At 43.4% G+C, this 16,199-nt stretch overlaps 1 protein-coding gene across 1 annotated transcript; it reads left to right on the top strand.

Annotated features, from left to right (window-relative positions):
* Positions 1 to 6,972: 6,972 nt before the first annotated feature.
* LOC124656211 lies at positions 6,973 to 15,954 on the top strand. Its single transcript, XM_047194994.1, has 16 exons — positions 6,973 to 8,502; positions 8,612 to 8,719; positions 8,811 to 9,008; positions 9,125 to 9,174; positions 9,612 to 9,752; positions 10,189 to 10,319; positions 10,826 to 10,996; positions 11,626 to 11,673; positions 12,751 to 12,818; positions 12,890 to 13,096; positions 13,517 to 13,786; positions 13,899 to 14,028; positions 14,148 to 14,281; positions 14,690 to 15,339; positions 15,461 to 15,544; positions 15,649 to 15,954. Exons 1-14 carry the CDS (start codon positions 6,973 to 6,975, stop codon positions 14,789 to 14,791), a joined length of 3,288 nt encoding a protein of 1,095 aa, XP_047050950.1. The 3' UTR covers positions 14,792 to 15,339; positions 15,461 to 15,544; positions 15,649 to 15,954.
* The last annotated feature ends 245 nt before the right edge of the window (positions 15,955 to 16,199 follow it).

The following is a 16,199-nucleotide window of genomic DNA, read 5'->3' as shown; positions in this document are numbered from 1 at the left end:
AGCTTTGCAAGTTATCAATGATCATTATGATTGAGTATGCGAGATGAGCCATATAAACTTTAACATGAGAGCGCTGCTCAATAGATAAGTATAATCTGTTAACTGTTCTCTGACCAAGAACAAAGTTTGCCATCACCAACTATGATTTCTTATGCACCTTTATTTGTGATTACCTTATACTTGTTTCAAGTTGAATTATGTGAGGAAGTTGTTTACTAGAATGTCTTGTGTGAATGAATATGATGCTTGTAGTCCGTATTTGATTTATCGACCCTTCACTCCATAAACATGTGGTCCTGTTTACCGAGTTCAGTTTCGCTTGGGGACAAGCGAGGTCTAAGCTTGGGGGGAGTTGATACGTCCAATTTGCATCACTATTTTATATCATAATTTGATGTTATTCATTGATATATTTCATATTTGGAGATGATACTTATGTTATTTCATCTATTTTGCATGTTTCATGATTATTGGAGGATCGCGCACCGGAGCCAGGATTCTACCTGGAAAAAGCACCGTCGAATGCAATATTTCGGAAGATCAACAGTTGACGGAAATTATATGAAAAATCCTATTTTTCCGGATGACGAAGGGAGCCGAGAGGGGAGAAGAGGGGACCAGAGGTGGGCCCACCCCATATGCCGGCGTGGCCCAAGGCCTGGCCGCGCCGCCCTGTGAGGAGGGGGGCCCACAGCCCCTCTCGCCTCCTTTTCTTCGCGTATGCCTTCGTCCCGAAAACCTAAGCTCCAGGGGTACGTCGCGAAGAGCCACAGCCGCCTCTGCGGGGCGGAGAACACCAGAGAGAAAAGAGCTCTCCGGCCTGCCGGGGAAATTCCCTCCCGGAGGGGGAAATCGACGCCATCGTCACCGCCATCGAGCTGGACATCATCTCCATCACCATCACCATCATCATCATCACCACCGTCTCCACCTCTGCACCTCGTCACCGCTGTAACAATTTGGGTTTGATCTTGATTGTTTGATAGGGGAAACTCTCCCGGTGTTGATTTCTACTTGATATTGATGCTATTGAGTGAAACCGTTGAACCAAGGTTTATGTTCAGATTGTTATTCATCATCATATCACCTCTGATCATGTTCCATATGATGTCTCGTGAGTAGTTCGTTTAGTTCTTGAGGACATGGGTGAAGTCTAAATGTTAGTAGTGAAGTATGGTTGAGTAATATTCAATGCTATGATATTTAAGTTGTGGTGTTATTCTTCTAGTGGTGTCGTGTGAACATCGACTACACGACACTTCACCTTTATGGGCCTAGGGGAATGCATCTTGTACTCGTTTGCCAATTGCGGGGTTGCCGGAGTGACGAAACCCGAGCCCCCGTTGGTATATCGATGCAGGAGGGATAGCAGGATCTCGCAGTTTAAGGCTGTGGTTAGATTTATCTTAATTACTTTCTTGTAGTTGCGGATGCTTGCAAGGGGTATAATCACAAGTATGTATTAGTCCTAGGAAAGGCGGTACATTAGCATAGGTTCACCCACACAACACTTATCAAAACAATGAAGATTAATTAGCCGTATGTAGCGAAAGCACTAGACTAAAATCCCGTGTGTCCTCGAGAACGTTTGGTCATTATAAGTAAACAAACCGGCTTGTCCTTTGTGCTAAAAAGGATTGGGCCACTCGCTGCAATTGTTACTCTCGCACTTTATTTACTCGTACTTTATTCATCTATTACATCAAAACCCCCGAATACTTGTCTCGTGAGCATTTACAGTGAATCCTTCATCGAAACTCGCTTGTCAACACCTTCTCGCTCCTCGTTGGGATCGACATTCTTACTTATCGAAGATACTACGATACACCCCTATACTTGTGGGTCATCAAGACTATTTTCCTGGCGCCGTTGCCGGGGAATGAAGCGCTATTGGTAAGTGGAATTGGTAAGGGAAATTTCTACTCGTTTGTGCTGATTTTATTTCTCGCTCGCTGCTATAACTCATTATGGAGAGATCTTCTCTTGAGTGTTTATTTGGGAAATCTACTATTACCGCAAAGGTAGTGGATGAGGCGCCAGGTAAGGAAGAAATACCATACAAAATACCTATGAAGATTATTGAACGTGTAGTGGGTAACCGTTATACGTGGGATGGAACCGTCCACCCCGGAGATCATTTACTATTCTTACATGAATTATGCGGTTTATTCAAGTGTGCAGGTATTGCTATGGATGAAGTGAGGAAGAAACTATTCTCTGTATCGCTGTCCGGTAAAGCGGCGCATTGGTATAAATTACTGGATAATGGGGATTCTCTTGAATGGAATGATATTGTGCCCCGGTTTTATTCTAAGTTCTATCCTCCAAGTGAGATTCACAAAGATCGGAATCGCATATATAATTTTTGGCCTCATGAAGGAGAAAGTATTGCCCAAGCGTGGGGGAGATTGAAGTCTTTAATGCTCAAATGCCCCATTCATGAGCTTCCTGGTAATATTATTATTGATAATTTCTATGCAAGACTTTCTTTTCAAGACAAGACCTTGCTGGATACTTCTTGTTCTGGATCCTTTACACGCAACAAGGAAGAGTTTAAAATGGACCTTCTTAATCGGATCCAAGAAAATACTGAAGGATGGGAGAACGACAAGGATAGAGAATCAGGTATAAATTATGATTATAAATGCATTGAAGCTTTTACGGATACTGATAAATTTCGTAATATGAGTGCTACTTATGGTCTTGATTCTCAAGTTGCTGCAAATGTTTATAAAGCTTTTGCTTCTCATTATGAATTGCCTAAGAAGAACTTTGATAAGTATCATGAACCGTATAAAGATAAAATTGATTCATCTATAAATAAATCTGTTGTAGTTGAAACTGTTGATCATGTTATTCCCGAAGCTTATATTGAAAAAACTCCTTTCCCTGCTAAAATGAAGGAGTACTCTGTTATAAATAGTGCGGTTCATAAAAGTGAAAAGAAACCTGTAGAACCTGAAGAACAAATAAAAGTTGAACCTGCTGTTGCAATTGTTAAAGATCTTGTGACTGAAAATGTAGAAGATGGTCATATTATTTTCTGTGAAGATGCTTCTAATATTGTTTCACATCCTAATAAGTCTAGGAAAGCTAGTGTTCCTATGCTATCCGTTAGAATTGGTGATCATTGTTATTATGGTTTATGTGATATTGGTGCAAGTATTAGTGCTATTCCTTATGAGCTTTACACGGAGATTATGCACGAAATTGGTTCTTGTGAACTTGAAGATATTGATGTGGTTATTCGGCTGGCTAATAGAGAAACTATCTCTCCAATTGGTATTATTCGAGATGTGGAAGTTTTATGTGGTAAGAGGGGAATGCATCTTGTACTCGTTTGCCAATTGCGGGGTTGCCGGAGTGACAGAAACCTGAGCCCCCGTTGGTATATCGATGCAGGAGGGATAGCAGGATCTCAGAGTTTAAGGCTGTGGTTAGATTTATCTTAATTACTTTCTTGTAGTTGCGGATGCTTGCAAGGGGTATAATCACAAGTATGTATTAGTCCTAGGAAGGGCGGTACATTAGCATAGGTTCACCCACACAACACTTATCAAAACAATGAAGATTAATTAGCCGTATGTAGCGAAAGCACTAGACTAAAATCCCGTGTGTCCTCGAGAACGTTTGGTCATTATAAGTAAACAAACCGGCTTGTCCTTTGTGCTAAAAAGGATTGGGCCACTCGCTGCAATTGTTACTCTCGCACTTTATTTACTCGTACTTTATTCATCCGTTACATCAAAACCCCCGAATACTTGTCTCGTGAGCATTTACCAGTGAATCCTTCATCGAAACTGCTTGTCAACACCTTCTGCTCCTCGTTGGGATCGACATTCTTACTTATCGAAGATACTACGATACACCCCCTATACTTGTGGGTCATCACCCCGCCGAGCCCCCCACCGGCCTGCCCGGTGGGAACCGACTGCTGGGCTCGTGCACACCGGGCTCACTCCAGGGGTCACCCGGCCCATGACCGGCTGCTGGCCTGGTGGCCGTCGGACCGACCAGCCCAGCGCCCGGTCGACCGGCCTGCCCCAGGTTGGGCCCTTTTGGCTGCTACGCAGCCCACCCGCACCGAGTCCGATCTGTCAGCCGGCTCAGCCGGCCTGCGCGCCGGCCTATCTGACGCCTGGCCCGGTGGATCGGCTGGCTGGCCAGCTGGGCCGTTTTTCTACCCGATTTTCTCCCCAATGGCTCTATTTTCTCCCATGCTATAAATAGGCCTTCTTCCACCTTGGGCTGGGTAAGTTCTTCCTCTCTCTTTCCTCCATTGTTAACTTTAAAGGACTTGCCATATCTCTTGATTCCCCCATGATTCTTGCTCATTCTTGAGGGATCTAAGAGAGAAGATCTAGATCTACAATCCTCACCAATCCATTTCTCCTCTAAGCGAGGGGTACCCTTTGGATCTAGAAGTTGGAGTCATTTATTGATTTTCTCCATTGTTCTTCCTCTTTAATCTCATCCTAGCATTTGTTGCTTTGGTGGGATTTGAGTGTGAAGGATTTGAACACCTTTGGTGTTCTTGCTTTGCATCGTTGCATAGTGTTGAGCTCTCCACCACGATTAGTTCGAGTGAGAGATCGTGAGCTTGTTACTCTTGGAGGGTGACCTCCTAGTTCGCTTGGTTGGTGTCCCGGTGACCTCCTTCGTGGAAGGTTGTGAAGGGGCTCGGGCTTCTCCTTCGTGGAGCTTGTGAAGTGGTTGTGGAGCTTGGCATCTTCGGAGTGGAGGAGAAGCTAACCATAAGGAAAGGGGCTATTCCTTCGTGGGTTAGGCTCGGAGAAGAAGGTGAGACTTCGTGGCGTTGGGAAATCCTTCATGGGATCCCCACCTCTACAAACATGACGTACCTTCTTGCAAAGGAAGGGAACACGGGAATACATCTTCGTCTCCGCATGCATCGGTTATTTCTATACCCGAGTTTACTTTCCCTTGTGATAGCCATCAAGCTTGAAGTATTTATTATATCTTGCTATCACTTGTTGTTCACATATATATTGTGCCTATCTTGCTTAGCTCTAGTTGTTATTGTTTCACTTAGTTGAGCCTAGCATATTTAGGTTTTGTGCTAGTAAAATAAACGTTAGTTTAATTCCGCATTCTTAAAAGCCAAATCCGTAAGAGTTTTTAGATCGCCTATTCACCCCCCTCTAGGCGACATCTTATCCTTTCATTTGGGTGTACTGTAACTTATTGCTCAAGGTCCCACTTTTCTTCTTGATCATCTTGTTCATCGGTTCATGGTGATAACCACCCTCATCAACGGCGACGACATGGTGGTATTTCCGTGGTAGTTGTGATATACCTTGTGTCCGACTTCGTGGAAGGCGACATGGGCATGGTAGGTGAGAGGTAAGATGTGGTAATACATTGTGGTAGCCACAGTCATCGTCGGTGGCATGGTGGTATTTCTGCGCATCGTCGTGGTAGACCTTATGGCCGACATTGACTTCATGGACGACGACATGGTCATGGTTGGTGAGAGGTAGGAGGTGGTAATCCATGATGGTGGCCATCATCGTCGGTGGTGGTTTCATGGTCGTGTTTTCACACGTCAACGTCATGGTACTTTTTTATTTGGCCTACGATTAAAATGTGGCACAATGCAAGGCAAAAGATTCTCCTTAAACCACATTGCTTGTAAACTAAACTTGGTTTGGGGGCAACCCCTTTGCCTTCCGTGTGACCCAATACATGAGGTCTTCTTTGTTCATTCTTAATGCGTGTCTATGATGTAGGTACATGCTAATTGTTGGCATTCATTGCACCATAGGTCTCTGAGGCTTTTTTTTGTTTCTTTTGCTTGCTACGATCGACCTAGGCGCATCTGCAAAGGTTCTTGGCAAGGGTTCTGCCAAGAGGCCGCGAGGAAGGCCCGCAAACGCCAACCACTTGCACAACAAGGTGGGTTTGGAGCACTTCCTCCACATCATCTTCGAGCGGACCTTGGATATGCTCCCAATCCCTTTGAAGTTCGTCGAATGTTTCGGACCCATCCCTGGAAAGATCACCGTCCTCACAAATACTAGGTGCAGTTGAAGGATGACTACCAAGATTCAAGGGTAATAGGGTGATCATAGATCAGGGGTGGGCAGCCTTTGCCATTGCCCATAGCCTGGGGTTGGCCACTTCCTCACTTTTCAGAAGGAAGCCCTTCGCATCTACAGAGTGGTCATTTGCACTGAAGTCATGACTAGGTGTCCAGACCATGGATATGCCACCAGGTTGATCGTGGAAGAAGAAGTTTAAGGTTGTCTTGGTATGTCAGATGAACTATGGTTATTTTAGTCGTGTCAGAAACTTGGTAGTGTGCGTGGATTAACTATGGTGATATGGATCTTGTCTGAATTGCAATGTTCTTTCGTTGTGTGCTATGTAGTAATGACGGTTAACCTCACCACGCTCTTGTTCTGGTCTTCCAAATACACCTAGGCATTTCTCGGGCCGAACCAGGTCCGAAAAAGCCGAACTAAATTCCTAGGCCCGAGCGTGGTCCAGCCGCTTATAGACCAGGCCCAAATCTAGCCAGAACGAACGAAAGCCTGGCCTGGCCCAACAAGCCTGGCCTGAACTAAGCCTAAATCCTTTTTTCTGCAAGCCCGACCCGGTCAGGATTTTCGGGCCGTCCGGGCCGGGCTGCCCATGCCAGCTGTACTTCAAAGTTCCACCCCCTTTCCCCCTCTTCGTGGCTAGGCCGCTATATGTAGCATCCTCCTTCCGTTGCACGCCTCACCAAGCCAAGCACCGCCGAATCCTCAATTCCAGTCTCCCGCTTCCGCAGCCCCTCGCCGCCTTCCCTGCCTCCGCCCAAACCCTAGGTCGCCGCCCGTCTCGCACCCACCGCCGCCCGCCGCCCTCCCCAGCGTTGCGGCATTTCCGCGAGCACCTCGCGCGCCTCTCCCCTTCGCGCCGCGGCAGTTCCGCATTTCCACGCCAACCTTCTCCGCGCGCCCTGTCGCCATGGCTCGCGGCCTACGATCCCAGGCCCGGGAGGCTCGAGAGCTCCACATCAAGGGCCAGCACGAGGAGGCGCTGGCCCGCGCCCTGGAGGTCCTCGGCGCGAACCCGGGCTCCGCGCTCGCTCTCAACCTCGTCGGCTCCCTCCACCGCCACTTCGGAAGCGCGGCGTGGAGAGCCAGGGCCTCGGACGACGACGAGGCCGCGTCCACGTTGGAGCTGCATCACCACCAGCTCGCCCTCGACGCCTTCTCCGCCGCTGCCCGGATCGCGCCCAACTGCGTCATGACCGCCATCTGCCACGCCGAGGCGCTCGCCGCCTGCAGCCGGATCCCCGACGGGCAGGTGGAGCTACTCCGCGTATGCTCCATGCCCGAGGCCAACCACATGGACCCGGCGGTGCACCACGTGGGGTACGACCTCGTCCTCGACGCCTCCACCGCCAAGAAGAGGAAGAGCGATGCCCTGTGCAAGGCCAACCTCATCATGCAGGACTTCGAGGCCATGATCAACGACAAGGTTGTGCCCGAGGAGGCCACCGAGTTGCTTGCCGGGGATGCCGCTTCTGCTGAGGTGCGACGGCGCGCAAACCTTTTCTCCCAGAGATACCCGTACTCGGCGCGCGCCCAGTTGCTCCTCGTATATGTCGAATTGGAGCATGTCCGCACCATCGATCTGGCAGCTGACAGGCAGCGCCGTCTTTGGCCCATTCTCGCAGTGATTTCTGAAGCGGCAGTTGTCTTCGACCGCTCGCTCCTGGTTGCCTTGTTCCACGCCAAGGTCTTGTTCGCCCTGGATGAGTTTGATGAAGCGGAGAGGGAGTGCCGCCGAGCACTCCGCGTCGAGGAGCCGAGTGACCCCAATTTGGACGACATACCTCCTGCTATATCTGTTCCCGGCGCAGATTACGAATCCAGAGTATCGTCTGTCGAGAAACAGCTCCGTATCTTGCTCAAGCGGGTCATAGTTGTGGCTGCCCTATGCTGGAGCTCTATCGAGAGCACGCAACAGGGCGACAGGGTTGACAGGGTCATATCACTCAAGGCTGCAACGCTGCAGGAGCACTACAACAGAATCGACCCGTCCGCAGCAAAGACCATATCTGATACACTGCGCTTTCTCAAGAATCAGACCTCATGGAGTTTCTTGGTTTGCCCCAATTCCAGTTGTCATGGCAAAAGGTTTCTGGGCATTGAATCTCTCTGGAAACACATGCGCAAGCAGCACCGAGATGGGCTCTGGAATAAGCTGGAGGCAGTCTTAGGTTCACATCTTTACGAAAATACATCAAACGATGATGATGATCACCCATTTGATGCGATAACTCTCTCTAAAGATTCACAACAGCATGACATCTTCCATTTACCAACGGTGCAACCTATGTTTAGATCCTTGCTCCTTTCACCATCTATTGGAATCCAAGCAGAACCACTCGCTGAAATGCGACAAAGGAAATGCAGAGAAGGAGCTGAGATCATTGCGGATATTAAGAAGAAGCTGAGGATGTTGCCTAAAGATGAACTTAACACCGAGGTCCAGCACTTTTACATGACATGGTTTCAGTTTAGCATTCTCCCTGATTTCGCTGTTCCTCTGATAGTAATGTTTATCACCTAATGATTGACGTGGTTTCAAATTGCAGTATGAGGAGTTGTGTTTTGCAATAAAGGACTTGTGGCTTAAGTTCCTCAAAACTTCTGCTCTGGATCATCGTGAAGCCATCCTTCCCCTTGCGAGATCATTCCAATGGGTTTGTTAGCATATGGAATGCTTGATTTCTCTAGTTATATCCATTTGTTTGCTCAATTGATACATGTGCTAACTGATAACCATCTTTGCAGATACAAATGAAAATTTCGATTGCTCTTAGTGCAAAGGATCTTGGTAGGTTCATTGGGGGTGCCAATATAGACATTACGTTCGGAAAAGTTCCTGCTGCCCCTGACAGGAATGTTTCTGTGGTACATGGCTCAGAACCCTCACACGCCAACAATATTGACAATCCAAGTGGTGATAACCTTCAGACAGAAAACTTGCAGGTTTTTTTGTTTACCCTTTACGACTTGTACTGAAACTATTTCTGTGGAACAGTTCCTAAGGTGTGTTGATTTATCTGCTTAAAGCTGAAGAACTAACATGTTGAAATTGTTTACAGCCTTTGTGCTCAGACGAGACACTTAAGGATGGTGAAAAATGTGAAGAAAGGTACAAATAGGCAACCCTTAATATTTTGGTCTGTCGGGTTTACTCTTTCTATAAAGTCCTGGTTACTTCTGTACTTGGCTCTGCAATGACTGTCACTCACCATATAGATGTCTTATTTTTAACATCTCCGCATTAGATGTTGTAGCCAGTAGACGCCATCACTGACTGGGATATTTATCCATGCTTTCAATTAATCCTTTTAGTATGTAATGGTTGACCTGAGTTCAGTTATGAAAATGGCAACTGATGAATGGGAACTAGCGAGTCTCAACTAAAGAAAATAATTAATTTTAGAGTTCAGTTATGTTCTTCTCAACTTTTTGCAACCGACATATACAGATATACTTCGGAAAACACAACTAGTCTGTTAAACTGTTAAGCTTTCCTCTTTTTTCTGAACCACGCAAGGAAGCTCACAGGTTTCACTACTGGTGCAGTGAGATTCATGTTGTAAATAGCAATTCTGAGACCATGGTAGACCAAAGATCTATGGATCCACCAATTGACGTTCATGAAAGTGGGCTGAACGTTCTTGCATCCGACGAGACACTTAAGGATAGTGAAAAATGTGAAGAAAGGTACAAAATAGGCAACCCTTTATATTTTGGTCCGTCGGGTTTACTCTTTCTATAAAGTCCTGGTTACTTCTGTACTTGGCTCTGCAATGACTGTCACCATATAGATGTCTTATTTTTAACATCTCCACATTAGATGTTGTAGCCAGTAGACACTATCACTGACTGGGATATTTACCCATGCTTTCAATTAATCCCTTTAGTATGTAATGGTTGACCTGAGTTCAGTTATGAAAATGGCAACTGATGAATGAGAGCTAGCGAGTCTCAACTAAAGAAAATAATTAATTTTAGATTTCAGTTATGTTCTTCTCAACTTTTTTTGCATCCGACATATACAGATATACTACGGTAAACACAACTAGTCTGTTAAACTGTTAAGCTTTCCTTCTTTTTCTAAACTACGCAAGGAAGCTCACAGGTTTCACTACTGGTGCAGTGAGATTCATGTTGTAGATAGCAAATCTGAGACCATGGTAGACCAAAGATCTATGGATCCACCAATTGACGTTCATGAAAGTGGGCTGAACGTTCTTGCAAGAATTGCAGAGTTGGAACTAGAAAAAGAAGGTGACAGCTAGACAACATCTTTTGCCAACACAAGTGATCACTGTTGTTTTTTTTTCTATGTCAAAAGGATATTGTAATTACATTACAAATCTTAAACATTAGTCCAGCTCAGAAAGTATTTGCTTCCCAGTATGTTCGCTGCACTTACCACATTGGTAACAATAAGGAGATCTTTAGTGTACCAACACCCGCTGTATGGAACTATGGATGCCCTATTCACCATTGCATGCATTTAGTACATGCCGGCAGAACACTCTACAACAGTCACACATATAATGTATTTTACCTGCAAAGTGTAATCATAATCTACTATTCCCTGCAAATATAGTTAGCCATTTTACAAGTAAAAATGGGTGTTTGCTGTTTTTGTTCACTTACATGATCATCTGTCATAGCTTCTCAGAAACTCCTATCTTAGAGATGTCTTTTCTTCGTATATGTTGACTATCTGTATGTGTAAATGTAGCTAACGGTTGGACACTTGCATTTTTTATTTCCTCAAACAGATTGGTCCAAGAAAGCCAATTGTTCATACAACAATGATGGAGAGAAGAGCAATGTTCTTTCTCAAAAGAACCTTTCTCCAATTATACCTCATGATACTTTTCACAGTCATCCTAGATTTATACCCTTGGAGGGATGTTCTTCTAGTTATGCTGCACAGCTCCACATGGAACGTATGTTTCTCAGCATGACTGCATACCCATACTGCCCTTGTAACTGCTACTGGAATTTCTGTGGTACTTAGAAGTTTTTATCTTTTCAATGCTGGGAATTGTTGCATAGTACTGTGGTGGCACATTTTATGTAGAGTAACATAATAAGAAAGTGTCTATGATCTATTTCTGTTATGAACTTATACATGCTAACCATCAAATATCTACCTTCTCCGATTCATATTACTCGACACTAATATAGATGTATCTCGACACATTTTAATTGTAGATACATCCATTTCAGTGGTAAATAATATGGGTCGGAGGGAGTACTTAAATTGCAATAGCATGGGACACCTTTTGCACTTCATTTCCAGTTGTATGCTTGTGAGTCTTATTTCTGGGAATATCCAATAATCCAGCTTGGGTATATTGCTCATAATGTGCTCTTGTTGTTTTGTTAAATCGTATCCCAACTGTTCGTTTTGTGACCATACTTCTTAGTACTGACAGATCATCAGAGGTTAGGCAAGTTTCATTGCTTGCGGTCTAGTCTTCATATTGATATGCACTGCTATTTTACACTACAAGCTGCAGCTGGTGTATTAATTGTGGACGTGATAACAAGCCTTCACACTGTATCTCTGTAGGCTGGGCTGCTGCAATGGAGTTGCACGGTGACCCAGATGTTTCCTCTGGTAAGCACTGATATTGCAATTACTTTTGCATTGCTACATTGGAGCTGGTGAAGCAAACATAGAGTCCTTCATATTCATGAACCGCCATAGACAAGTTGAAACTAGAACTATCTTACTATGTCTGGCAGTTCATTTCTTTTTCTTGTGTGTTAGTTCATGCTATACCAACTTGATAGTTTACATTCTTGTGACATTACTACATACTCCCTCCGTCTCATCAAACTTGTCTTAACTTTCTATAAATTTGGATGTATCTAGACACTATTTAATGTATAGATACACTTAAATTTATACAAAGTTTGAGACAGCTTTTTTTTTTGAAAGATAATATATATTAAAGCTAGCAAGCCGCCTCATTAAAAACCTTCCAGCCCCCTTAGGTACCCTGGTAAGGAAAAGAGTGCGAGTTTGAGACAGCTTTCATGAGACGGAGGGAGTACAAAAATTCCAATTTAGCACCCTCTCTCAGGGAAGTCCATTACAAACTATATAATCCTGTTAGCTTTAAAAATCTGTACAGATCACCCATTGATGTTTTTTTACAATATAGTTTTGCCATGTTGATTGCTTAGGTAATCACGACCTGTCATGTACAGATTAAATAAAAAAGTAATATTTTTGTACTCTGTAAGAGTACAATTGCTATAGAAATGTGAGCAACATTCGTGGTTTATATCTCGAGATATGTTTATATCAAGGTTCAAGAAAGCGTTAAGCGTAATTGGTGCGGTGGCCTTCCGCTTAGCGCTTCAGCGCGCATAAGCGGCGGTTTTTTCCCTCCTTTTTCCGCTTAAGCGCTTATGCAATCGATGCGGAAGGCCTCCGCATTGCGCTTCAGCGTGCATAAGCGATGCTTTTTTCCGCTTTCCTGAACCTTGGTTTATATATGTAGGAATTGAAACGTTAGGAGGTTTTCTGGGACACTTTGCAGTTAGTTCCAAAGGAAAATTTCCTTGGAAAATACATCTCTTGAATAATAAAATATGTTCCTGTTACCCAAACTGTATGCTCTTTTAAAAGAAGTGAAATATGTTCTGTAATGTCACAAATACTTCTTACAGTCTCGTTAAAACATAGGAACTTCTGGCCAATCTGTCGAGGAAATGGCTGATAAAGACCTGTCTATCTTGAGCGTAGTCATACAGGTAAGAGAAGTTTGCATGTATTCATTCTATTTTTCATCTATCAGCTTATAACTTCGTATGTTTGCATGCAGTCATTGTGCAATCTGAGGCATTTCAGAGATAATTTTCTAACTGAGCCACTTGTATGGATCATGTCTGCTGACAATGTCTGCATTGCTCTGCAATTTTATGAAATTTTCACTTCTTGGGAGAAAAATGACTACCACTTAACGGATGTTATACTGACTTACATGAAGACCCTTCTCTGCGGAGTAGATCACACTATTTTTCCTGAAAAGGTATATATACCTTAATCACCATCTCGTATATATTTGCATGCTCATTCTGTTGATTTTTTCAATTAAATGTTAGTTTACCACGTGAAAGCAGAGTCTGGGATCCGATTTGGTTCTGATGTTACCTCCAGATTATTTTATTTGTATGTGTCACTTCCTAATTTCTGGTGATTTTGGAGCTTTGTAACTATTTTCAATAATGCATAGATGACAGATGTAGTACTTCTTACACTAGAATGGCAAAATTCAGGTATGTTGTGTTATATCCTTTGTTGTCTAAGCTCTACCAGTCTTTGTTTTTGTTTGTTGTGTTATCTGTGAAGTATTGAACTAAAAGCATCTGCATTCTGCTTTAGTTCTATTTGGTTATGACGCACATTTGTGTCTTCACAAGTAACCTTGTGAATCAATTTCCAATTGCAGGTTGGGATAAATTTTGCTTCTGAGATTTTGGCCACAATTCTCATTGGATTGCATATGTCAGAAACTTGTTCACGTTTTAGTTTAAACAAGGAGACGGAGAAACACGTGGTAAACCCAATCACGTGCGGAGATTGCATGTGCCCAACACATAATATTTTTGGGATCAAATTTAATGCGCAAATGAGCTGCGAGTGTGGGAAGTGTTATTGCGAATACCCATATACCGCACTTTTCCATAAACTTGATGCTGGTTCACCTCAAACAACAAAGGTATGCCGTATGCAGTACATTTTCTGTCTAGCCAAGCTTGGATAAGTGGATATCCAAGATTATTCTAGCAAGTAGGAGATGTTGACTAGAGGTTATCATTGTTCTTTTTCAGATCAAGTCCTTCGCAGAGCTTCGAGTTCTATTGGATGAACAGTTCTGTAAGGACAACAACTGCAAGGATTGTGGAAATATGCTGAATACTGATCTGTTGCTTTCAAACACACCACATTTCTTTACAATAGGTAAACTGGCTTGTCTCAAATAATAAGTTGCAAATTCCGAGGCCCTTTTTCTGCCAAAACAGGACTGCATTCGAGATATATTCTTCTTGCCAATTTCTGCAATGCAACATATTTTGCAGTTTTGAACTGGCTGAGTAGCAGTGAAAGCCCAGACATACTCTCTGAGTTCCTGGCTGGCATTACGTCTCCCGTTGACACTGGATTCTTTTGCAAAAGTGCCGATCCTTCAACTATGTATACTGTCACCTCCATGGTACGTCCACAGCAAACTGTTATTTTCTCCTAAATTGGACTGTTAATTGAACTGAACAAATACTTTTATCATGTAATTCTCATGTTGGGGTAATCCAAGAAAGACTATAAAGCAATCATGCATGTATTTGGTATTGGTTGATATATTCATTGACCTGAAAGTTTTCATGTTATGCTGCTTTCTAAAACGGCTTACATTTTGGAACGGAGGTAGTACTTCCTTGGCTGTTGCTGGATGCTACGTCAATTTTGAGACATGCATGATGCCTCTCATTATCAACATAAATGTTGTACCCACTCCATCCTAAAATAAGTGACTTAACTTTATTTAGATACGGATGTATCTATACACCAAAATGCGTCTAAATACATATCTAGACAAAGCTGAGTCACTTATTTTGGGACATAGGGAATATTATATGGAGTATTCACAAACCGAGAGGACCAAGTTGTTATTAGTCTAAGCCTGAAGCAAGGTTTGTGGAATAAAATGGAGCACGGTAATAAATGACGCTGTGACCAGGTTCACATTGAGTAGATTACCTTAACAAGGCAATTCTGCTATTTCGAAAGAAGTGGATACCGGGTTTGACTATGGTATCTGAGTTGGTGATATCATATAAGTACTTATGGAGTTATGGAGATATTTGAAAGTTGTCAAATTGGTTGTATCTGTGGCATATGTTCTCTAGTCTACTTCATTGATATCAAAAATTTATGAGATTCAACAGAAGAATCAACAGTGCGTGATCCTTATGTCGCTAAGGTTTTTTGTTAAAACTTTCTGTTGATTGAACATTGGAGGACTATCATATTTAGGTAACCTTGTTGGACATTGTAACCTTTTCTGCTCTCACAAGTATATCTTGCACTATTTTCCTTCCCTTCATATCTAATAGGAAATGGTCTCATGAAATCAAATGGAGTGTTTGCAGAACATAAGCTGGAGTATATCTGCATACTTCTCTTTCTCTCTTCCCCCCACCCCCCACCCTCTGTGTGTGTCTGTGTGTGTGTCACTCTCCTGCTGCTTTGAGTTTACTACAGGTGTATTGTAAGGTTGGTTCGATGCTCTAGTTACTTAATTTTCCTGCTTATATATGCGAGGATATTCAATCTTTCCAAGTACACTGTAACTTACCAATCATCTTATGCCACCTTGCAATCTAAACTCTTGCAGATTTGCTGTGCTGATGAGAGCTACGTCTGCTTTGCTCGTGATGACGAGGACAAATGGCTCATATATGACTATGATACTGTTGAGGTAAGTGGCTCATGAATCGTTAGTCTTGATATAGGCCCTGCATTTTTTCTTTTAGACATTTGAGTCCAGCTTATGGATTTGTTGATGTGAAATTCTGCATGCAGACAGAAGATACTTGGGAGCATTTGCTAGAAGGTTTCAAGAACTGCAGGCTCCAGCCTCAAGTTCTATTTTTTGAGGTCATTAAGTAGATTGGTGCATAGTTTTGTAGAATGCAAACCTCTGTTAAACGATTAGACCCAAAATTTCGACCCACTTTCTTGTTGTCACCATTCCGGTGTTTCTTGTTGATGTGATTCCTCCATGGATTGGTCACTCAGCAAAACAAATTGGATGTAAATTCTTCATGGATGATAGTTCTTTTGTTGTAAACTTGGAAGAAAGGGATTTGTGATGTTTTCTCTTTGTAACTGATGGATTCATGTTTTTTTCGCCTAATGACACGTGTAATGGCAGCACGTCATTTTATCGATAAAAAAGACAGCTGCGTCAGGGAGTACTATCATTTTCAGGGATTTAGAATAGTGGATTGAGAGCATCTCCAGCCGCGTCCCCATATGGCGTCGGATCGAGCGTTTGAGGGGACGCGTTTTCTTCGTGTCGTGTCCCCCAAAAGCCACCCCCAAACATTAAAGTAGCTCATTATTTTTTTTTG

The sequence above is a fragment of the Lolium rigidum genome, chromosome 5, assembly GCF_022539505.1.
Source record: "Lolium rigidum isolate FL_2022 chromosome 5, APGP_CSIRO_Lrig_0.1, whole genome shotgun sequence".
Taxonomy (NCBI): domain Eukaryota; kingdom Viridiplantae; phylum Streptophyta; class Magnoliopsida; order Poales; family Poaceae; genus Lolium; species Lolium rigidum.
Note: the sequence above shows the minus strand (reverse complement) of the source record. Positions and strands in the feature narration are given on the sequence as shown.

Coding starts and splice junctions, on each gene's coding strand:
- LOC124656211 (XM_047194994.1), top strand. CDS start 6,973: ATGGCTCGCGGCCTACGATCCCAGGCCCGGGAGGCTCGAGAGCTCCAC. Junction 8,503..8,611: donor AAGATGAACTTAACACCGAG/GTCCAGCACTTT, acceptor TTCAAATTGCAG/TATGAGGAGTTGTGTTTTGC. Junction 9,753..10,188: donor AGTGAAAAATGTGAAGAAAG/GTACAAAATAGG, acceptor CTACTGGTGCAG/TGAGATTCATGTTGTAGATA.